Source organism: Manduca sexta, chromosome 15, assembly GCF_014839805.1.
Source record: "Manduca sexta isolate Smith_Timp_Sample1 chromosome 15, JHU_Msex_v1.0, whole genome shotgun sequence".
Classification (NCBI taxonomy): domain Eukaryota; kingdom Metazoa; phylum Arthropoda; class Insecta; order Lepidoptera; family Sphingidae; genus Manduca; species Manduca sexta.
Genome location: NC_051129.1, coordinates 13,449,407 through 13,473,915, shown reverse-complemented (window position 1 = coordinate 13,473,915; position 24,509 = coordinate 13,449,407). Strand labels below are relative to the sequence as shown.

The 24,509-nt window shown below is 35.3% G+C and overlaps 4 protein-coding genes across 8 annotated transcripts; 2 read left to right on the top strand and 2 right to left on the bottom strand.

Moving 5' to 3' along the window:
* The first annotated feature begins 206 nt into the window (after window positions 1-206).
* LOC115452003 (cytochrome c oxidase subunit 6B1) lies at window positions 207-4,706 on the top strand. Of its 2 annotated transcripts, XM_037438735.1 has the most exons (3): window positions 207-336; window positions 2,685-2,768; window positions 4,458-4,706. In XM_037438735.1, the coding sequence occupies exons 2-3, from the start codon at window positions 2,689-2,691 to the stop codon at window positions 4,624-4,626; spliced, it is 249 nt and encodes an 82-aa protein (XP_037294632.1). In that variant the 5' UTR covers window positions 207-336; window positions 2,685-2,688; the 3' UTR covers window positions 4,627-4,706. The 2 variants fall into 2 exon arrangements, with proteins under 2 accessions (XP_037294632.1, XP_030036287.2); XM_030180427.2 differs by lacking the exons at window positions 2,685-2,768; window positions 4,458-4,706 and adding an exon at window positions 566-2,660 and having other exon boundaries at window positions 229-336.
* A 1,625-nt stretch (window positions 4,707-6,331) lies between these two features.
* LOC115454446 (oxysterol-binding protein-related protein 11) lies at window positions 6,332-10,706 on the bottom strand. Its single transcript, XM_037438917.1, is given in 6 exon segments — window positions 6,332-8,266; window positions 8,571-8,649; window positions 9,479-9,492; window positions 9,494-9,577; window positions 10,070-10,231; window positions 10,438-10,706. Coding segments are annotated over 6 exon segments (642 nt in total). The 5' UTR covers window positions 10,624-10,706; the 3' UTR covers window positions 6,332-8,149.
* A 513-nt stretch (window positions 10,707-11,219) lies between these two features.
* Window positions 11,220-21,929, top strand: LOC119189393 (aprataxin and PNK-like factor). Of its 4 annotated transcripts, none has more exons than XM_037438878.1 (7): window positions 11,220-11,473; window positions 12,757-12,834; window positions 13,773-14,073; window positions 16,325-16,521; window positions 16,986-17,059; window positions 17,704-17,885; window positions 19,965-21,929. In XM_037438878.1, the coding sequence occupies exons 1-7, from the start codon at window positions 11,378-11,380 to the stop codon at window positions 20,156-20,158; spliced, it is 1,122 nt and encodes a 373-aa protein (XP_037294775.1). In that variant the 5' UTR covers window positions 11,220-11,377; the 3' UTR covers window positions 20,159-21,929. The 4 variants fall into 4 exon arrangements, with proteins under 4 accessions (XP_037294775.1, XP_037294776.1, XP_037294778.1 ...); XM_037438879.1 differs by having other exon boundaries at window positions 19,768-21,929; XM_037438881.1 differs by having other exon boundaries at window positions 16,325-16,526.
* On the bottom strand, window positions 21,597-23,926 carry LOC119188453 (translin-associated protein X-like). Its single transcript, XM_037438882.1, has 4 exons — window positions 23,701-23,926; window positions 23,074-23,296; window positions 22,479-22,897; window positions 21,597-22,134 (listed from the first exon to the last, which is right to left on the bottom strand). The coding sequence occupies exons 1-4, from the start codon at window positions 23,711-23,713 to the stop codon at window positions 21,935-21,937; spliced, it is 855 nt and encodes a 284-aa protein (XP_037294779.1). The 5' UTR covers window positions 23,714-23,926; the 3' UTR covers window positions 21,597-21,934.
* Window positions 23,927-24,509: the final 583 nt, after the last annotated feature.

Below are 24,509 nucleotides of genomic sequence, written 5' to 3'. Positions count from 1 at the left end.
AATGTCATACTAAATACGATTATTCGACTATTATTATCGATAAGTCTTCATATATACTTTTATTTTATTATTGATTATTTTATGAAACGCTTTACCATATCATGACCATCATGACCATTGAAAAATCATAGGTAGAAGTACACAGTGAACAAAATGTTGATTTTATGAGATTGACCTTGAATTTTTAACCTATGCGCAAATCGATCCACAAAGACAATTTTTTATCTACAGTTCTATATCTCTGGTTCTATATTGTTTGTGGGCATTAGGAAGCGAATGTGTCGCTGCCATTTTCTATTGAAATAAAATTTGAGAAACAGCGTATTTACAAAAAAGGTGAGCATAAAACACAAGGTATTTTTTTTAATTCTTGCACTGTTTTGTAAGCTTATTTCGTAACGCATGCTTTTCCGTCACATTTTACGCGTACTCGTCTTGGGATTACGTAATTTGTTGATCCTCGTCATAAAATTATTTACCTCGACGAACGTAAGATACACGAGGATGTCTCCTGAGCGGAGCTCACAGAGCTGCTTTCTACACCGAGAAGTTGTTCTGTTTGTAGGTGTGTGCGCACCTACAAACTGCTGCAGGTTATGCGAGGGGACTCGGTAAAGTATGTCCTCGTATCGCGGATCGGGTGCTGCCTGGGACGGCGGTCCACCAGGCGTCGAGGCGGAGTACGTGGGCCAGCGCGGCTCGCAGCCGCCGCAGCCCACGCCCACTACCGACCCCTGGACCGGCGCCAGCTACGCGCACTACCCGCCCGGCTATGACTACAGCGCCTATGGTTATGGGTACTCCTACGACTCCTCTTACTACCAGCAGCAGCGTCCTGACACCTACTACGGCAAGTACCAGGACTCGTCGCGACCCTACACCGCACATCAAGGTTATGAATATTCGCACCAGGCCAGCGAGCGAATGCGTTCGCCGGCGCGTTCGCGCAGTTATGACCGTCGCCAGTCTTACCGTTCTAAGTCCAGGAGTGTGTCCTACGACAGGAGCAACCGAGCCTACTCACGACGGAGGGACAGTAGCTACGAGGATGACAGCCGCCATCGCCGGTCCAGAAGCAGATCGTCCAAACGGAAGAAATATTCATCCAGTGATCGCTCTAGTTCGCGATCCCGATCGTATTCTCGTTCTCCTAAAAGGGACAAGAGACGTAGGAAGTCTGCGTCGTCAGAATCTTCAGATTCACGGAGACATTACAGAAAAAAATTCAGTGACAGTCGAGAGCGAGACAGGTCGCTGACCCCACCCATAAAAAGCTCGCGATCACGTAATAGATCTCGATCTAATCGAACACCGAGTTTGGGTCCCCCTGACAAATCCCCCAAGGATGATGGTAGAAGTGGTAAAGCTCGGTCCAGCAAAGACGCCGCAAGAGATAAAAATCAGAGAGACCCATCACCAAGAAAGAGAAAAATTCAAGCAACTCCTCCTAGAAGCCATAAAAACCTTGACAAATCCGGAACTCCTCCTAAGATTTATAAGAAATCGGAGCGAGCCGGATCGCCTAAAAATTATAAACACAAGGATCGCAAGTCTGACACGCCGCCTAGAAATATGCGGGACAGTTCTGTGACGCCGCCCAAGTGTTACGCTAGAAGTGTTTCCACGTCCAGCTCCAAGTCGGGTTCGTATTCACCCCGTCGGTCGCGTCGTCACCGCTCTCGGTCACATTCCTCCAGCGGATCTCGCTCATCCGCTTCATCCAGACGATCCAGGTCGCAGAGTAAACGCAAAAGTAGAAAGTCTACTTCGAGGCATAGATCTCGGTCTAACAGTCGCTCACCACGTCGCTCCAGCAGATCGAGGTCGCGGCGTCGCTCAAAATCCAGAGGAAAAGCGAAACGTTCCATTAGCCCTAAAGGCTCCAAATCGCGATCTCAATCTCGTAGCAGTAGATCTCGCAGCCGTAGTGGCTCCAGCGAGGACGATCGCCGCGGACAGTTCACTGTTGCTGATCGTAAAAGGTTCTGGAAAATGCACAGAAGCAGGCAGGAGGAGAAGGGTCGAGAGGCCAAGAGTCCTCCGAAAGAGGTGAAGCCGCCCCCGCGTGCGGAAGAGACCACGAGAGCCGATGATGTAGAATATGGTGACCCTCCTGAAGTAGAAGGACCAAACTTCGCAGAGCTTCTGTCGCGACCAGATGACGCGCAACAAACAGCCTCTACCTCGAAAAAACCCATTCCCATACCCATTAAAAATGATGGTAGCTTTTTAGAGATGTTTAAGAAAATGCAAGAGGAGACCAAGAAGGCAGAAACAGACAAAAAACCAGATATTAAAAAGCCCGCACTGCCATTTATCGGGAAACGGCGAGGAGGGCGTGTTCTCAAAACTGGCCTAGTGAAGAAGGCTAAGGCCATTGACGAGCAGTCAGTTGATAACACCCCCAAAGATGCATGGTCACTTTATATGCAGGAGGTGAAGAAGTACAGAGAAACATCATGTGAGGAGGAGCGGAAAACTAGACCACTCGTTAAATAGTATTAGATGATAGATTAAGTTTTTTATTATGTCCCCTGCAATATGTAATTAATTGATAAGATTTTTTTTATTTGCTTATTGTAATTGTGTGAGTAGGCGATAATACACATCTCATTTTGTCTGTGAAACAGGATTTCCCAATAAAGAATTAAGACAATGAATGTGTTATTGTGTTTTCTTTACAGCAAAATGCCTGAGATGATCAAAACCGCTGCTGACCTCAAAACAGCACCTTTCGACCCGCGGTTCCCTAACCAGAACCAGACCAGGTAAGGTAGACTTTGTATTTATTACTCGAGGAGGATTCACCGAGGTGTAATAAAGAGGTTTGTTAATAGTTTAATGGTTCTGAACTATAGAAACATAATTTAATTGTCAACTATCTATGCTGTTAAAAAAAACAAGTACATATTGGATTTCCAATCCCCATCAAAAACTATTGATGAATATTACAGGTATGCTCTATATGTTTCTGCAAGTTTAATCATAAAATTAAACTTAATAGTCTTTTAACAGCTCTTAAAGCCAGAGCATTCACCTTTTTGAGCCATTTCAGATATAGCACTAAAGCTTTCTTAAATTCTATGCAAACTATATAAAATTATAGATTGCTCAAGAAAATTATCTTGGAGTATCCTCCCATTATCATGGGTTCAATAAACACAAATGAATATATTCTAACATTATTTCCATTAATACTATTACGAAAATAAAGTACTCAATTATACAAAAGATTTTAGTAAATTAGTTGGTTCCAAGAATTGGGCCTTGGTGCTAAGCTGTAGTACAACAAAAAATAGCAATCTAATCTCGTACGATACCTAATCTAGTACCGAATGGGAACATACAGTATTATTATACTTCATTTTAAAGGTTAAAGGGAACTTGATCATATAAATCCCATGTATGCAAAAATTTACAATATAGATTATTGGTAATGAAGTACTGCAAGCAATATTTGGGGTCAGAAAGGCATGAAAGCGTAGCATAATATAGGTCAAGATACTTGAAATAAAAACCAAATTTTAATATTTCTCCATAATTCTGTTGAGTATGATCTCAAATAAAAAGAATTCCAAATAAACTTCTTACATTAAAGTTATCTAAATTTATTGTCCAATCGTTATATGTTCTTGTTTTCTATTGCTTTATATTCACAATATAAATCATAATTGGAGACAGATATCGATTCTTAATTGGTGTCAATGAACTTTCCATAATTTTACTCCGTTGTATTGGCTCCAATCTTGCACTTTCTTATTTAGAGTGGTCAAAATTCTTATAAAGGTATATTTATAAAGAAATAATCGGTCCACTCAAGGACTTTAGCAGCGTGAGTGAAAAATAATTCATGAATCAAGGAGTAAAATGTTCAAATTAATGACATAGTACAAAAAAATAATCTGCTTATTGGTCTAGTAAAAGTACCAGTATATATTTAGCGACAGGTAAACAGTATGTGTTGTAGGTGTAAATGCGAAAGATTGTGTAGACATTTCAGAATTTATTGACCAATTAAATGTTAACAGTAAGGATTTGAATTAAATTTGGCAAACAGATAGACCATGACCTGTTTGTTTATAGCTTTACTATTTAATTAGGTTAATTGCTTTTCTTGAACTATTGTACTTATTTTATAACTAGATGGCACTAGCGTCTATAAGATCATTGTTTGATAAATCTCAAGTTTCCAAAAGTATACCAGTTCTTGCATATAGGTTTAAACTAATGTATACCCTGACCAGAAAAGTAGTAGTGAAACATAGAACTAATTTATATGACAACTATTATACTGACAACATTAACTTTAAAACGAACATGCAAAAATGTCGACCCCAAATTAGGTTTTTTATTCTACTGGTTCAGCTTGAAATAAAATATTTAAACAAAAACCAAACAGTGCCTCATAAAACAATTTACCAACAACATATTACAAGGAGCCAATACCGTGATTCCAGGCATTGCTACCAGAGCTACCTGGACTTCCACCGCTGCCAGAAGGTCCGCGGCGAGAAGTACGAGCCCTGCTACTACTTCAAGCGCGTGTACAGGTCCCTCTGCCCCAACGAGTGGGTCGACAAGTGGGACACGCAGCGCGCCGAGGGCAACTTCCCCGGAAGGATCTAAGCTATTCCAAAGCTATTATTTATGTGATTACGTTACGTTAGGTCATCATGTGATTTAGGTGAATAAATGATTTGATTTCATTATTGGTTTTTATTTGTGATTTCGTAGAGATTTATCATGCACTGGTGGTAAGTCTCTCATATGTGAGAGTCCACCAGGGCCCTTATTCTGTACGATAGTGTAAAGGCGTAACGCGGCCGTGTCATGTTATTTTCGAGAAATGTGCGTGGAATGGTATTCTGTAAGCCAAATTTCTATAGTCTTAAACATGATGCGTTGTGTTACGTGCTTGTTACACACTGTTTAAATAACGTGCGGGATAGAGAATAAGGCCCCTGGTTAGGTATCACCGCAATATCTATTTCTGCCACTGAACAGCAGTGTGTAGTCACTGTTGTATTCCAGTTTGAAGAAAAATTTAGGATGTGTCAATACTGGACATTAAGACTAATATCTCATGTCTTAGTGAGCGCAGTGGAATACCAAACAATACTTTGTAATTCAAGGTGTTGGATGGTGTTTGTACTATTATGGGTGATCGTATCGCTTACCATCAGACGAACGGCAAGCTCGTCTCGTCATACAAAACAATAAAAAAACCTACTTCTACGAAATCAGATGTCAACATATTTATACAATAAATTTATTGTATATTCTCAAAACATGGAACATTTAAATAGGCCCAGGAAAGGCTCCTTTCTGCCTGAGCTCGTCCCAGTGCGATATCCAGAAATTGGGACATATTGTTTCGAAGTATCTTTTGAATATCTTACAGTCATCCACTTCGCCCAATAGGCGGGTGCATTTATAGTAATCACAGTAATTGTCGTAGCACGCTCTGGAAAAATAGATTTACCTTGAACATTGCCTTATATTTGCTATACGTGCAATAACTAGGAAACTCAAATAACTTGCCCTAATAAATCGTACTAGTGTTAAATGTGGAAGTTTGTAAAAACGTTTAGATATAAGAAGTTAACCCAGTAACAGCTAAAAGGGGGTGAAATTGACTAAACCATGTCCTGCATTAACACAGGCTACTTTTATGCCGGTAATTTGTTCCATAGGAAATAATTGGAACTGTTTACAAACACCTATTGTGTAAATAAATTGATCGGGATAATTACTTCAGCATTGTACCTGACATACCAGGATATAAAATTACTGCGGGTGGCCGCACAATTCATAGAACTTAACTTATCTAATGTAATTTCCGTTCCTATATCCGTGCCACTGTAAAAATTTGTCAACAGGGCGAAATACTATTAAAAACTAATTCAGAGATACCAGCTTTTTAAAGAATGTTATTTGACCACTTACTTAGTTTGATTTTGAAATGGATAACGGGGATCAATCCGTAGTGTCCTGAACTCTTGATCGCACATTATTGTATAATTTTATAAATAAACAGCAATTCAGAAATATCTAACAAATGTCAATATCAAAGTCAATATGAAATAAGACAAAAGAAAACTGGTCTACATGGCAGCATCAAGCTGTTTTCACAAAAAAGTATTCTGTAAAAAGGCGCCAATCAAAATTGATCTATGTAAAACCTCGGAAAGGGCAATAAAATATTTAACAGTCATCATTAATAATATTTGGTGATAAAGGTTGACTTTACCTATCTTGGGAATATTGTAATCACGGTAATCGTAGTGTTGTCTGCTGGAAAACCTGATAAATAAATAAATAAAACACAGCATTTAAGGCATAATATAAATTATTTATTTACAGTTAAATAACGTCCAAATAAGCAGTCCGTTCGAAAAAGGAAAACTTGGATATCTACCACTATACACTTTGGAACAATAAAAGTCCACCATAGAGCTAACAATACGCAATTTTAAATACATAGGTATCCTGTATATATTTAAGAAATAAATAATAAAGTAATTCTTATAAAAACTGAGCAAAAACCACTTGAAAGCCTAACTGCCGCTAGTTTGCTACAGGTCTACAATTCTGAGAAATTTATCGCGACGGTATAAGTGCATAATTGAATCCGTGAGAGCAAGAATGTCCAATAAACGTTTTATGAGCTTATGAACTAACATGCATCAGAAAACTGTTCTATGTAAAGTTGTTAAGTTTTCCTGTCACTTAAGGCTTGTTTCACAATGTTCAAATAACTTGTCCGCTACTTAATGTGTAAGGCAGATAATGTTGTATGTACTGTTTTGTATTCCATTTATGTGGGAACTTCCCTAGTATGTGGTTGTCTTATACTACTCAGACATTGTGAAATAGGCCCTTAATTTACAAATAAACTATAAAGCTTGAACAAGGGAGCTTTTGCCCTAACATTGTCTTAAAAGTCTATGGAAAGACTGGATTAACTATAAGATATGTAACTATGTGTGTTCTAATAAATCTTAGAGCCATTGCGAGATTTAAATATGTGTTGTTGATAATTATTGTTATCCATTATATTGGCATATATTATAGATACCAGAATCTTCAATTAACATGATATATCGTTTTCGCAAGCAATAGCAACTCGAGAACCACAACCAAAATCTATTTGTAGCACAATTACAACACAAATTAATTTTTCATACACATTATACAAGTACCTGATAAAATATAATTTCTACAATAATAACGGAACAACTATTTAGAATCTACGCTTGTATGTCTGTTCATAACATACCGCATGTAAAGAGACAGAGGTTAAAAATCAAACTGTATATAGGTTGACTATAACATTTAAAAAAATCAGGAATTTCCAACGCAATATGAGATCAGAAAGGCAGGCAAGTTACAAGGAGCGTCACTGTAAACAAGTGTGCACTTTGTTATTCTGACGCGGCACTTTTACAAATTACATACTTTATATTATCTAGGTTCTTACAGGAATTTACGCCAACCGCAATGCAATGTCCGCATCGAATTGAGTCCGTGTTAACATTGATATACTTCTCTATACAGTATAACATATTACTGCATGGTAATATGTTCGTCATTATGATACATTCAGTTGCTTTTTCACATAACCATGATTACGCTGATGCCAAAAAATTCGTTCCGCAATTAGTACAGTACGGCCGCTCAGAGACACGATATCTACTCTCAATTCCTTGTCACGCACACAACGCTGGTCCCTATAATGAAGAATCACCACTTATGGCTAGCTTCAGGGCAGTCATTACTTAGCCGCCGTACAATATTTATAAATTAAGTGTACACTATTGATAAGTTATGTCCACACCTGTGTACTTTCATTTCGATTGAATGTTATCAAAATTTTAAGTAAAATAAGGCCAGTCAAGCAAATAAGTCACATGTAATGCTAACTTTACACCATCTATTTCAATGACAAAATATAATCAACTATTTATGTCCATAAATATATGTAAAATTAATTTGTAGCCCCAATTCAATAGGTTTTATCTACAAGTACTACTTTATTATTTTACAAATAACATTATATACAATATGTAAATTCTGTTCGCATTACGGCACAATCTGCACAATGAAAAACACAAGTGTGGATATACATATGTAGTACATATGGTAAAAGCTAGTGGTGGTCGCTGTCCGAATGTTTGCTGGACACACTAACGGTGGCGTATTGTTGCTGGCGGTGTAGTATGCCGAGGCATTGAAGGAGACACTGCATACTAGCTGCTGAGGTGGCCTGGAATATAATGGATATTTTAAGGGTGTAGTTAACAAATTAGATGATTGCTGGTGGATTAGAGTGGTCAAAAAGTTAGTGTTAACTGGTATTTGTGCAGTATTCTTAGGATAGGAACTATTTTAGTAGAGTTATTGGTTCATACTAAATTTCTATGCAAACATACCACTTTAATCTACAAAGCAGATTATTGTGTAATTTTTTTTTTAATTAGTTTGATTGCAATAGCAATTTCCAAGTTTTCTGTACACAATTACAGCTCTATCTATTTGATCTTATAACACTTTAATATAATATAATTTACCTTTAAAAGCAATAAATCAGGATCTGTGTGTGGGAATGGTGAATCTGAAGCTTCAATACTCCTGGCAAGAGCAGCATCACTGAAATAAAAAAGAGTATTATGTGTTTTATAATTAACTAGCGACCCGCCCCGGCTTCGCACGGGTGCAATGCTGACTATTTAATGGATGTTATTATTATACATATAAACCTTTCTCTGGAATCACTGTAACTATTAAAAAAAACGCATCAAAATCCATTGCATAGTTTTAAAGATTTAAGCACACATAGGGACAGAGAATGCGACTTTATTTTATACTATGCAGTGATGGACAGAGTGTGTGTGGGACTCCCATTGTGCCTTTACTAGTATGATGTTAGAATCAATTTACAATTGACTGTCTTGGTGGCATACTTTTTTTACGGTACTAGTGGAGTGCTGAGGTCTTGGGTTAATTCCCCAGGTCAGACAGTGATATTGGGTTTTTCAACTTAGTATTAGCCTGAAACCTGCGATTTGTGTATTTGGCGGTATGGCCTGTTGTTTTCACAAGACATTTTTAAATCTTGCAATGTTTCTAAGATTTTTATGAACTAAAACATCCTCTTATATATCTTGTATATTGTATATGACAATTCACAATCATCTTGAATGCCAACTGCAGATTAAACACAAAAACTACTGTACCAATTGAAAATGGCCTTAATACAGGCGGAGTCACAAGCTTGTTAATCCAAATCCTTATGTAAAAATACTTTTCAATCATTCATCTAATCAGATTTTTGATTATCTGAATTCCTTATGACAAATAATACCCTTTTCTTTTTCTTTAATACCTTTTATCATGGCTATCGAAGTCTGCATTGTAATTAAATTCCTATTACTTGAACATTAAGTATTAAAGTTTCTTCAAAATTTATAATACATACCTCAATTCAGTGGCTTTGTAACTGCTGTCTAGCTGAAGCCATTGCATCATGTACTGCCAACTGTTCTCTTGGTTGTAATGGTGGGTTTGCACCCATTGCCTGCAATATTTTGAAGTCTTAATATTAACAGTATCTCTTTAGAATTAGTTTTTGTAGATGAACACTGTACTGTACACTTACATAATGTAAAACAAAGCCTTCCACCATTTTTGTCTGTTTGGAAACTTTGAAACTGATAAACTCAAAAACTAACAAACCAATTTCTGTTAAATTTTGTATGGAGATAATTCAAAACCTTGGGATGGCCTTATACTGCTTTTCATTCTGGACATTATCTTCAAAAAAACCATCTTTATACTGGGAGTACTAAGTTGAGAGCAAAAGCTAGTTTTATATCAATACAAGACAAGTCAACATTCATCACAACAACATCTGTGTGATTTACCTAAGTGCGGTGTTTTATAATTAAAGGTGGTTGGCGACATTGCTATTTAATATGAACAGAAACAGTTCTACCTATTAGACAATGTAGTGCTAAGTATTCTGCTTACTTTACCACTCAGTGTATAAGACATTGTTTATAAAACATACTTTAGTGTGTATTTCGGCGATTGCTCTTAACCCGTTGACCCACTCCTGCCGTGCCCGCGCGTCCGTCGCTCTTAGCTTCAGCATGTCTCCGGATGCGCAGTTTATTGTGAATGTGCGCGAGTCTTCGTCACTTGGACATATCACTGCAGCTGCTAGGTGTGCCTGGATAACATTTACACATATTCATATTATGCTAATATTTCGTTTTTATTTTTATAGGCTTTAGAATACAGTTTGACTTTGCATCGATTTAGTGGGGTATTGTCCATGAAACAAAGCATTTTTTTATGAATCATTTATATGTCCGTTTATGTTATGCTCTATTAACTCAATATGAGTATTAAATGCTTAGTTGCTATATCACTTACTTCCCCCCTTGCAGGCTGTCCGGGCTGGATCGTGTCGCCAGGTCCATCAAACAAATAATATGACAAAACACCAGTCTCAGGATCCACTGCGAACCATCTCTGCTGCCAGCCTTTCATTACATTTGTGTATTTATACAGTTGTCCAGACAGAGGCCTGTTGGATCCCAGGCTGGTTGTCTTCATCATTATTTATAAAACTAAAATAGAAATGTTTACAAAATCGAAATCGAAAAATGGTTTTTATAATTTTGACAAGTGCTTATATGCGTTTTATTGCGCTATTGTTTCCATATATCTATCTAACTTTAAATAATATAAAATTTATTAGAATACCATATAAAGTATGATTTTTTTTATTACTTTTAATATCATTTATTAGGAAATTTATGAATTTAAAAATTCTGAATTATGGATAAATAAAACGTATTTCTACAAAGCATTAGACATAGACTTGACTTTCTAGGCTATTCTGTTCCATACTTCTTGGTTCCATAAATATATATTATAATTCTCTTTGGCATTATACTTCTTGGAGGTAAGAGTGAGGCGAGGCACGACAAAATAAGAAAATGGTATTGTTACTAAAAAATAGATACTTATATAATATGTATTTATAACATTAATTATTTCGAATCTAACTGTATCTAATAAATGAAAAGTAAGGTAAAAAACGTTCACTTTTCGGTAACCGTTGGTACCAAACAGTCAGTCATTCATTCCTAATCAATATCTGCGTATATTGACGTATGTATTTTGACTAGGAATTTACTCTATAGTGAGCCCTATAGACAGGTTGAGACAGGTATATACTGATGACTGAGATGTGCGCAGAGCGCAAATAAAAACGGGAAATTGTATATTGTTCAATTTCTTTATTGCGATAAAACTAAGTAAATTGTTTGTTATTCATGAAAATAAGTATTTAATTAAAGTACATAAAATGGTTTTTAAATTAGTGCGTGTCGACAGTACAGACCCATGTAAAATAAAATTGCCGGTGGGAAAACATGATATTGGGAGAGGCAAATTTCTTTTCGTAAGTAAAATTGAGGTTTAATTTTACATTGATATGAATTCAGTTAATTCCATACTATTTTGTCTTTATTTTTCATTAAATTACCAACAGATAAAATAAATTTCTAAATGCGTATTACATGTTGTTTTCTGAAATTTCAATTCTTATTATATTTTAGTTCTAACATTTGATCTTTTTGCTATTATTCTTCGTGAGGATCATCATATCATTTGCTCGGCAAAGCGAGATGATGGTAGATTGCTGAACTTAGGTTCGATGATATCAATTAGACTGCCTCGGTAGCTTAATTGTATAATATGCGCGGTAGGGCAGAGCTCTGAGGCCTAGGTTCGAATCCCGTGTCGGGCAAAGTAATGTTTGGGTTTTTCTGCTCAGTATCAGAACGGAGTCTGGAATTTGTGCTCGATATGGCTGTAGGTTCGCCCCCTATCACATCATGGGACCTATCACACTTGGCGGAAAGTAGGTGCCCTAGTTGCGCCTCTGCATTCCCCTTCGGGGATAAATTCGTGTTGTGTGTGTTTCTGTCTGTGATATCAATGAAGTATATCCCTATATTGGAAGATTTCCCTAGTTGAACTTATAAACAAGTTTGAATAAGTTAAGTTAGCTAATATTCTCTCATTGTGTACACTTACCTTCTTTGGTCTCTGCACTACCTAAAGGTTGACTGGTAGAAAATCCCCTAGGCAGTAAGTCCACGTTTGTACTCTGTATATAAAGTGAATTAAATGAATAAAGTCTATATAAGCTATGTAAAAAGAGGCATAACAGTAGGTAGAATGGGTAAAATGTAAGGGCATCCGAATCCAAGGGGACTACAGCCCGGCTTTGGATCATGCAGACCCTAGGCCTTGAATCTTTCATGTGTTGGATTGAAGAGCTTAAGTGTGGCTGACTATCCCATTTCTGCCCCTATCTTGGGACTACGAAGATGTCTATTATTTCAAATTGCATTACAGAAAAAGGCTTCATCTGATAAATTTGCAACAAGCCTGAATAACATTATTATGTCAAAACGCAATGTACGTGACCTATTTTATTAGAAAAGACAGTAAGCGTCTGGTCCTTGATATAAATTGATATATATCATCAATGTTAATAGTCAAAGGGTTCTTTGTTTTTAATTTTTTATCTGTATTATGTGGTTTACATTATTTTTAGCCGACATACATACATAGGGTAGGCAGACTGTGGACTATTATTTTTATCCACTCTACAAAATAAATGAATCATCCTGAACTCTCAAGGGGTTAACATGTAATGTGCTTGTTTGATTTCAGGAAAATGAATATGACAACAAGGTCTCTAGGAACCATGCAGAACTATTGGTTACAGATGATGAGGTCACATTGACTGCGGTATGTTCATCCTTTGATTTTTTTATGCCGGCTGACCCAGAAAGTTATTGGAATATAATAACATCATAGCGGGCTTTAATCATGTGAATTAGCACATTATATTACAATACACTATAGTGTATTAACTATCCTGCTTCTATTTAATCCACTATCAATAACAAATGTTTAGGGAATCTACAAATATTACAATTAACACAACACCTTTCGAAACTCTTAAGTTTATTTTGACAAGCATATGAATTATTATTCACTTTTTTGACATCATATATTATGTTATATGTCCGGCCAATCATTTTGATGCGTTTATCTATATTATATTTATTTGTATTCACTGAAAATAGAATTATTTATGTAGGGGAATGCCCGCTATACATGGTTAATTAATAATATTAATTATCTTTTTATTTTTTTGTTGTTTAAAACTTTGTTCTGTACCAGTCCATGGTTAGGAATTTAACCATCACTTCAAGTTCATCCTATTTTATTGATGATGTGTGCGCAGTTGCGTATGTAATTATGACATTGTAAACAAAAGGCTTGAATAATAAAATTATGTAACTGAGGACAAAAAGTTTCTTCTTCCAGTAAGAATCACTTAAGTAGCTAACTTAAGGCCTATTTATCGTCACTGGTGAGGAGCGCGACGCGGCACTGACATTGTTTTATTAAAATATATTGTCCCTTTTAATTTCCTGCCCGAGCTGGGTTTTTAGTTAATTATGCTTTGCTTGTTTTAATATAACTTTTAGCACTAAATGTCTGTAAATGTCTAGTTATAGAAATAACACTTATATACTCGTATTTATTATTATTTTCACCTGTCATAATTGGAACTATTTCTGCCTATGTGACTAAAGTATTTTTTTATGTGCATCTGCAAGGTCATGAGCGCTTGTACTTAAACTGTGGTCATATTGTTTTGTATATATTTTTTACAGTTACATTCCAACCCATGTTTTTATATGAAAAAGCAGCACAAAAGTGTCCAAGTCTTGAACAAAGACTCATGCATTGTGTTGGGTTGTGGTGACAAATTTGGCATTTTACCACATATCTACTGGTACGAGCTGATATTCTGTTCCCAACTGCCAGAGGATGCTGAAAGTGCCAAAGATAATAAGAAGGAAGGGGAATCAGTGGAGAAAGAGGCTGACAACGAGGATTTGTCAAAGGAGGTTAATTTTGAACCAAATGAAACAAAAGCGCAGGAAGGGGGACAGTCATCGCCTTCCACACTTGGTGAGTAACATTTGTTTTTATAGTCTTTGTAGCAAGCAGAAGGATGACTATGAAACATCATGTTTGATCTTTGTGTACACTATAGTGACAAAAGTTGGACATTTGTTTTTTTTTGTATTGTGGTATCAAAAGTCCTAATTGTTCATAAGTAAGCCATTAATTGTGTCATGAATAGTGTTATTATTATATCTTTACTTCTTCTTTTCAATGACTGATTGCAGTTCTGATTGATTATAATCTTAAATTTTAGTGCACTGAAATGTTTGCGCTATTTTTAATTTTGTAATCTACTGATAACGAAACGAATAATATTTTTATTTTGATATATTTATTTATTATTAGGTAGATAAAGAATACAGATATACCCATATAATACAACAAAATTAAATGTGATGAGGGTAATAATAGTGTATGTGATAGTTATAAAATGTGTGTATGAGGCGGTTTAAGGACTCACGTGCCTTCAAATGTACCATTTGTTTACTTAATGTACTTGACTATATACTATCGATAATCATAGAGATATGCGTATTGACTTATGGGATACTAGTCCACGTGTTATATATCGATGTTGAAAAAGTTCTTCAGTAGAATCTCCGAGTTGATTGGAAGTATGGAAAGTGCGATCTTAAATTGGGGTATCTTCAAAGATATAATACGACTATTAATTAAAACAAAATATACCAGATTACCACGGTTCATAAATCTGCCATTCTTAAGAGGCAATATGGTTTAGGTACATTCTGTATGTTATACATATAAAAAAATATTATAAAATATCGGTATGTGTAATTGTAATGTAATGTGGCCAATTACGTGTTTTGAGAAGAATAATTATCTTTTTGTAGTTTTTGGTTAGTTTCAATAGGGTCCTTATTCACCTTTTTTAATAATTTACATAATTTATATGGCTAAGGCTCAAAAAAATGTACCTCACCTATAATTTTCATGAGCCAAACTACGTCGTAAGAAAAATGTAAGTTCGAAAGTTAATAAAATTAAAATAAATATTCCTATGTTGGCTACTGTTCATATTTCAATGTTAAGCTATTTAATAGTTTGATATTATTAAATTTAATCGAAAATTATCTGGTATAATAAAATAGCTTACTTCTTGTTTCATACAAAAATAAAATGTGTGCACCCCTAGTCAAATATATATTTTTTTATAACGTCTTGAATCATATACTTATAGTGAGCTCTCGTATACATGTTAAAAGCATGCAAATAAAGCTATAATCAGTTTTGTAGATATATTAAAATAAGCAAAAGCTGAATGAATAACGACTTCAAAACAAAATGTTCCCATTTTATTTCACGTGTGTTACAAATGATTTGTTACGAAGTAGTTTTTTTTTGTTAAAGTAGTAGCAACATATGATGCTATTTTTTTATAATGACGACTTTACTACTTTCAAAATGATATATCAGTTTCCTATCTAACATCTTAGTTTTTGTAGAAACGGGAATTCTTTGGTGCACGTTATTTTTCGTCCTTTGTTTTTAGCGACTTTTCAGAAGCAATTTTGCATGGTAAGTAGCTAAAATTTTCTACAAAGTGTAAAAACAAATAAGAGGAATATGTATATTGTAATATAGTGTAGTTTATCACTCATTTACATTGCATTTAATTATTTTACGGATATTTTAGGTTCTGTTATTCACGTGTGTTACGTAATTGTGTGACGTTATACACATGAAAGGTATTAAGCTTAGTTTACATTAGAAATATTATCATAATGGCGACCACATATTAAAACTTTGACGATTGAAGTTAGTCGTTCCATGTTTTGTAAAATAAAATATTATCTAAATATTTCCTTTTTTTAGATGCCACTAACACCTTCTGAAAGACAAAAGCTCTATCGGGAAAGGCTTAATTATTATTATCATTATATAATATTAATTATTTTGATTAGGATATAATAATATTTTTCTTGAGTTAAATAAACAAATTGGTGCATATAGTATTTTATTTAAAATAAAGTACTCTTTTTTGGTGTGTAATCTTAACAATATTTCCAGTGTGTTGCCTATTTTCTGTGTGTTATCGTGTGTTACAATTCCCGTGTGTTATGGTAAATTTTTTTGTGAGCCTTAGTCATATAATGTTATACATTATACATACTACATAAGCATGCATAACATTAATAATTTTCTTGTATTGTTAAGTTTTGGTTTTAATAATACATTATACTTTTGCTGTAATTACATATTATAAAAATATTTATTTATGTTTTCATAATAATAGAAAGAGATTCACCAACACAATTATATGAATGGAGGAAATCACCTTCGCATGATTGTGAGGAAAAAGCCGAAGACCAGGATGAGAAAGCACAGTCTCCGTTAAAGCGGCCCATAAGCCCAAACAATGGAGATGGTGAAGAAATCAAAAAGGTCAAAACTGACGATGATAATGCTGACGAGGCTGGACCCAGTAATGGAGTAAGGTGTTTTTTATATCAATTTGGTGTTATCTATTAACTCACTATTGTACTCACATGCATCATTATTCCTTACCAATTTATATTTCTATTTCGCGCTTTGTATGAACAGTTACCCATATATTATCTGAATCAATTCAAAACTTCGTGATTCAAAGATCATAGATAAATATAATATAGGAACGTGTAATAGTATCTTGTCTCTCCCTTAATCGGCAGGTTGCCAAGATGCTAATAAAATTATACTTATTCTTAACTTTTATTGAAAATTAATAATGTATTTAAACATATCTGGAATATTATGTTATTCGCGTCAATGGTGGTGATTTAGTCATACTGACGAAACTCCCTTTAAATTAAGATTTTTTAAATGATGACAGTGCATATTTTCGTATCTAATTCATATTATATCGGGATATTGTGTAAATTAAATAGATTATGTTTAATTTTTGCTTTTTGTTGCAGGCGTCGACAAGTGACGACAAGGACGATAATGGACCAGTGCGCGAGAGGTGCATGTATGGAGCTAGCTGTTATAGGTAAGTTGTAGAGCTGGTATTGATTCAATAAAGTCAAAATAAAAGCGTTAACTATTAAGTTCGCACTACAATACGATGTAATCTAGGGACGTAATATGAGTCGCAATAGGGTACCGGACTCATTTTTGTTCTTTACTATTATCAAATATTTACATAATATAAATTATAACACAGAAGGAATTATTAAAATCCGGTAAAAAATCAACAAGTTATAAGTCTTTGAATTTCGGTGGAAGGGGTAATTAACAAGAAACAGAAAAGAGACGAAATATCCACATGTGACGTCATCGGGAATTACGACGCGTGCGAAAAAAAGAGATGAAGCGATATCCCCACATCGCGCCCACTTCTGCACGTTACAATATTTTAAATATGAATTACTCGCTCATTTTATAACCAATTGTGATGCAATTTTCGCAGGAGTGCTTCTTTTTCGTATCATTAACCATTACATATAGAATAATGTACAAAATCAAGCATAGGCCGGTCCTCTATTGACGATAGCCAATTTAATTTACTTTTGGCCTTTTAAATATAGGATATTAGACGGTATTATGTTTTAAGATTGTGTATAGATATCAAAACATTTTATATTAATTTAATGTGAGAAATAAAGTGTTATATGTTTGTTCATGTGCATGCAGGAAGAACCTGCAGCACAGGGCGCAGTACTCGCACCCGGCGGACGCGGACTGGCCGGCGGCCGAGCGGCGCGCGTGCGCGTTCGGCGCGGCGTGCCGGCGCCGCGACCCGCGCCACCGCCGCGACTGCGCGCACCCGCCCGCGCCCCCGCCTCGGGACGCGCCGCTGCAGCGCGACGGACGAGGTAACGCACGCTTCATACTACTAATCGGCATTTTACCCTTTTCATCTATACTATTATATAAAGCTGAAGAGTTTGTTTGTTTGTTTGTTTGTTTGTTTGTTTGAACGCGCTAATCTCAGGAACTACCGGTCCAAACTGAAAAATTCTTTTTGCGTTGGATAGCCCTATGTTCGTGGAGTGCTATAGGCTATATATCATCACGCTATACCCAATGGGTGCGGAGCAGTAATAGCTAATCTCAGGAACTACCGGTTCAAATTGAAAAATTCTTTTTGTGTTAAATAGCCCTTTGGTCATGGAGTGCTATAGGCTATATATCATCACGCTATACCCAATGGGAGCGGAGCAGTAATAGCTAATCTCAGGAACTACCGGTTCAAATTGAAAAATTCTTTTTGTGTTAAATAGCCCTTTGGTCATGGAGTGCTATAGGCTATATATCATCACGCTATACCCAATGGGAGCGGAGCAGTAATAGCTAATCTCAGGAACTACCGGTTCAAATTGAAAAATTCTTTTTGTGTTAAATAGCCCTTTGGTCATGGAGTGCTATAGGCTATATATCATCACGCTATACCCAATGGGAGCGGAGCAGTGGTAGCTAATCTCAGGAACTACCGGTTCGAACTGAAAAATTATTTTTGTGTTGAATAGCCCTTTATTTGTGGAGTGCTATAGGCTATATATCATCACGCTATGACTAATAGGAGCGGAGCAGTAATGGCTAATCTCAGGAACAACCGGTTTGAACTGAAAAAATATTTTTGTGTTGGATAGACCTTTGTTCCTGGAGTGCTATAGGCTATATATCATCACGCTATGACCGATAGGAGCGTAGCAGTAATGAAACATGTTGCAAAAACGGGGAAAATGTATTAATTAGTTTTAGAGCATCCGCTGCGTGCGCTGCGTAAACGGTTAAAGTAATTCAACAATAATGTATGACGGGATTGTTCCTCTTAAAGAGTTCTACAAAAATATATTATAAACCAAAGTCCCCCGCTGCATCTGTCTACCTGAACGTGTTAAACTCAAAAACTATCCAACGTATTAAGATGACATTTGGTATGGAGACAGTTTGAGACCCTGGGAAGAACATAGGCTCCCAGGAAATTATACAGCGTGACTTTTATAAAGGAAAACTTTAGCCCGAAAAACTTTATAACGCGGGCGGAGCCGCGGGCAAAAGCTATATAATATATAACTCAAAGGTGACTGACAGTGATATATCAAGGAACAGCCCAAACCATTGGACGGATCGGGCTAAGACTTTACATGCATAAAGCTACTATGACGTAGGCATCCCCTAAGAAAGGATTTTGATAAATTCTACCCTTAAGGGGATAAAATAGGGGATGAAAGTTTGTATAAATGTTCTTAGATTTTCGACTGATTGAACTGAAATTATAGATTGGGGATAAAATTAGTTTGAACCTATAAGTACCGGGAAAATATGTAGCAAGACTTTTATCAAACAGTGGAATTTTATCCTGGAAAACACATTCACGCGGGCGAAGCCGCGAGCAAAAGCTAGTTTTTAAATAAAAATAAACATATTATACAGTTTGAAGCTAAAATGGTGGATCATGTTAAATCTACTATGAATACTTGCTAAGTGTATTTTAAATTCCAAACCAAGTTCATTTTGATGACAAAAGTTTTCGTACCCGAAAATTTTGCGAATAAAATAAAACTAATTTGTGATATTAATTAAATAATAATTTTGTATTTTTTTCTGAGAGCCTTATTATTGTATTTTGGGGACTTATAATATAATTTTATAAATTAGTTTTTTTTTTAAATAACACTCAGAATTGTAATATTAACATGTATATTTTTATTTACAATTATTCCTTTCGGTAACCGTGTCTTTGTTCTACAGGTAGGCAATTTGTCGAGCGCTATGGAAACATATTCTACATAAACGCACACACTGTCAACTTCTACGACGATCACTTCCAAGTCGAGGACTCTGATGGCGACAGCGTCGACTACGATTATGAATTTTGAGCTTAAAAACACCCGAGAATATGGTATAATTTGCGTTACATTATGAAGATTTATATTATTTTTAATCAGGTGAGAAAAAGAAAAAGAAACTCGACGATTCGTCATCGTTGATAGTGACGACCAAAAGACAGCGTAAGACAGTGAAAATGCATGCGTGGAGTGATGACTCGGAGGTCGAGCAGGATCCTTACGCGACTGATGAGTCGGACGAGTGGCAGCCATCCAGCGACTTCACGGATACGCAGGCGTACACGTCTGATTGAAATTAATGTGGAGCGGCTCGTGATATTTGTAAATTTACTATAGTCTCACTATTACTGGTCTTCCTTGTGATATACTCATGGCGAGGGTAGGGTAAACTATAAATTTATTTACAACATTCGTAGCTCCCCCTTATTGCCTAACTGCCTTTTTTTAATAAACAACCAGAATTACTTTTTTCGGTCTATCTCAAAAATGGACCAATCAGAATAGCTTTTTTGACACGCCTACAAAAAAATAATGTTGATTGGTTCATTCTAAGTATCGGATAGAAGATTGAGATAGGCATAGATTTTTAAAAAATTGGTCGTGAACTAACAGTTGACTAGTAATTGTGCATGGACTATAAAATATATTTTTGTCGAAATTATATGGTAAGACCAATTTATTTCAAAAAGTGTGTTTCAAAAAGGCCCGTCAGTGTAACTAGTTGTATAACCAAAGACAGAACTCTTGGTGTCTTTCTGAGTAGTGAACCAATGAATTGCTGGAGTATAATTGTGAACGTATATTATGTACCTTTAATATGTTAAGAATATTAGGAATGCAACGAGTCGGCCATTACTGTATGCAATTATTTTTTATATTTTTTGTACAATAATAACTTTGTCGCCTTTATAATTTGAATGGGCTTTATGGGCGCATTTACGTACTATTGGTGTTAATTAGAATTAAAACATGAACAAGCCGTGGCTCGGCGAACAAAGTTTACTATAATTGAAGTTATTAAAGATTTATTTATGTTATTTCCAATTTATTTTATAGCTTTCATATATATTTTTTAATAATTAAAATTGTACTTCAAGTATTGGCTATATTTGAAGTATAATATTACTAATGCAGATCAAATATATTAATTAAGCATTTTGTAGGAGGGTAAGACAGAATTCTTTTGACTTGGGCCATTCTATTGAATCGCTTGTAGCACAAGCTGATGCTAAAATAATGTCCTGCCGTGGCTTGGTATATTACTAGAGGCCTTTTACTTGTTGCATCCCTATTGAAAATCTAAGATACGTGATCACGCGACCTAAGCCGCGTCTTTTAGCTAGTAATTTATAATTGTTAGTTATGCCTACTTATCCAATTCACTATTTTAGCTGAATTAGCGAAATAAGTCGTTTATGTGGAACGAAACACTTGTTTGCGATATTTATGACATGTAAAAGTTGTATGGTATCTTTGTAGGGTTTGTTTGGTGTTTGTATCATTGTTGAATGTTGAAATTACTTTTAGACAGTCCGTTTATTTTCAGCTGCAATCAAAGCAAAAGTATAGCTTCATTACGTCCTCTATTACAACGACTAATTTCACTAATTTCGCTTTTTTATTATTGTAAGGTTTACAAACAGATAAATGTTATAATTTCTGAATGAAAATATTGTGGCATCGGGAAAGTTTGTCCAATTTGGTAGTAATTCAAATAATATAGTACATGTGTTGCTTTCAAACACTTTATTTCCATCCAGCATCTAAGCTGCATTTTAGAGCAGCAAAAAATAGTAAGGCAAATAAACACATATTTTATGAAAGCTAATGCTGATTGCAATTACTACTATGAAATACGTATGTAAATCAGTTCAATTGATGCCTGGAAATAAGTTTGTTACAAAACTCAAAACAGAATCTTGTTCATGCTTTATATGTGCTTGGAAATCCCAAACCCTAACGGCCAGTAATTGGAATCCAACTTGCTGTATTTTGTCTTAAGAACTCATCATTTCAAATAGAAAACTGGATGTTGATTAATGAATAAATTGAATATATTAAAAATTCTTTTAATAAAATCCTTCATCATCAGAGTTGTTGCCCACTGTGTCCCAATCTGGGCCAGATTGGGGATGGCCCGCAAGCAACAGCTGTGGTGGCGCTTCGCCCCCTCTAATACGCAGCGCGTATACAGCTAGCTCCACTTTTGTGACGCTTTGTCGCATTGTGTTCACTTTGTGACCCAGATCGCGGCCCATGCCAATTAGACCTGTAAATTTAATCAAATATGGTTATTTCATATAATATTACGTTTAAAATAATTTAATTATAAACTTTTTCTTTTCACTTAACATGTTATTAACAATATCAATAGCTATTAATGTTTACTCTTAACTTATTGGAAAGTTAAAAGGAAAAATTTACTTTTAAGTAAGTTGAGGAGCAATTAATTGTCTCAACGGAATAAAACTGCTGGAACAAGTTTTCTTTATAATTTAATGTTTTTATGGATTGACAATCAAGGAAACAATTGATTAGAAATCATGTATGAATTGTTATTTAATCCTCATAAAGAATATGACTACATTAGTTTTGATAACATTTAAGACTTACCTATAAAGCTAGTGTAGAGATCTCTCAACAACTGGCAAAGAGTAAAGCATTCTTCACTATCACCACTTGAGATACAGTTTATAGCGCGTCTCATCAACTCCCCAGTAAGGTCAGCTAGTCCCAAGAAGTAATCCAAATGTGGCAGCATTGTAACCACCTTCCGTTCTTCTCCTTCGTCATTTTCAACTTTATATTCAAACTCATTCTGGACTTCTGGATATGTGATTATTTTATTCTGACCCATCAGTGAGCAGAAAGTTCTAGCCTCTATGTACTCCTGAAAACCAGCAGTAACAGCCCTTGAGTGCAGGTGAGCTGGACTGTTCTCCAGTTCCAAAGCGATACCTTTAATGGGACCCTGGATTAGCTTCGTAAGGCGTTCTTCAGCCTCTGACACAGCAGTGGTGATCGCATCTTTGCTAAAATAGTGAAATGTATGAGAGTGGCAACAGAAAACATTTAGCTCTTTTATGAAATAAATGAGTCCTTAAATTACTAGTGCATTCATAATTGGAAAAATATATATTTAAGATTATTGTTGACACCTCCTTTCTGCAACACCCTGTATGTTGCCTTATTATCTATTTATACTTACGTAACAGCTGAGTGTATCTGAAATATTATTCTTTTGCTCTCAATAGTGATGTCTCTGGACAGTTTATAGAGCCTTTCATGTCTGTCTTGGCGTTCATTCAGTCTTTTAGCTATGTCTTTAAACATCAACAGTATAGGACTATCCGGAGACACTGAGCTAGCTGTGTTCTTAGCAACGGCAGATATTGTGTGTTGGTTGCGATGGCGGTTGGCGCGGTATTTACCTAGAATAGCAGTTTCAATGATTAAATATTTCAGAATAAACTTATTGGAGCAAATATTTTGTTGACACGTAAGTTTTTTTAGGGTAATATCAATGCTTTACATGTACGATCTCATATGTACAATTACTTTTATTAAGTTTTATCTAGGAACAAACAATATCTGAACGAGACCGGATTCGGAATAAATAAATTTAGAAAATTCAAAATTGGTGGAATTATTCTGTAATAAACATATGCTTCGGAATTTAAAAATAAGTAACATCCTTATTAAAATTTTCTAATAGCGTTGTGAAATGTGTGAAACATACTGTAAAGTAATTGGTACTTTGTTCTGAACATTTGCCGGGCGCCTAACAGAATAATGTGATGATATACACTATAGAACATAAATGAAGAAAGATTACCTTTTCCCGACATGATTTCGAGTCACAATCACGAATAATTAAATATATTTCGTAGAGAATGTTCTATTTAATAATAATGAAGCGTGTTGATCCAAAACACTTGATAGGGATGTTCGATGTTTAAATTAATACCTTTATGTCGATATTTCACAAATGTGGACACGATTTACGTCACGGTAAATTTCTTTTTTATTAGTTTCATAGGGAACCGGCTAAACTCTGAAACCATGCTACCATAAGTAAATTTGCTTCATTATATGAATGGTCAATTTAAAAACATAAATATAAATATTTGATAAAAGAAAATCTAACGGAGCTTTCCATTATTAGGAGGCCATTTACATAATTCAAAGCAGAATTTGAATATAGTATTAAAAAGCAGTAATTGAGTCGGCAGAATCTGGGATAGCCACATTAGCACATCGAATGAATGAAAGCTTATAAATAACTGGACTATAAATAACTGTAAAATAAAATATGTTATTTTCCATAAAGCACGCGCCTCAAAATGCAAGATGTAAATACCCCTTAATCTTGTTCTCATTCTTGTATATCATGTCTAAGTTTCCCCTTCAATTCTTATCCTTCACTGCGATATAGGTTTAGAGCCTAATGCAACGACCGCCATGAACTGTTGTAATTGTAATAATAATTAAATGTTTAAATAAAATCTTCATCGCTGACTAACAAGTTAATGAGAACGGAATCGCTCTAATTTTTCTAGCCATAGTCAGTCTTCCTGAAATGCATAGCATATAAAAAAACTCATCACCACTATTTTAAAATTTGTATATCGATAGTCTTCGCAA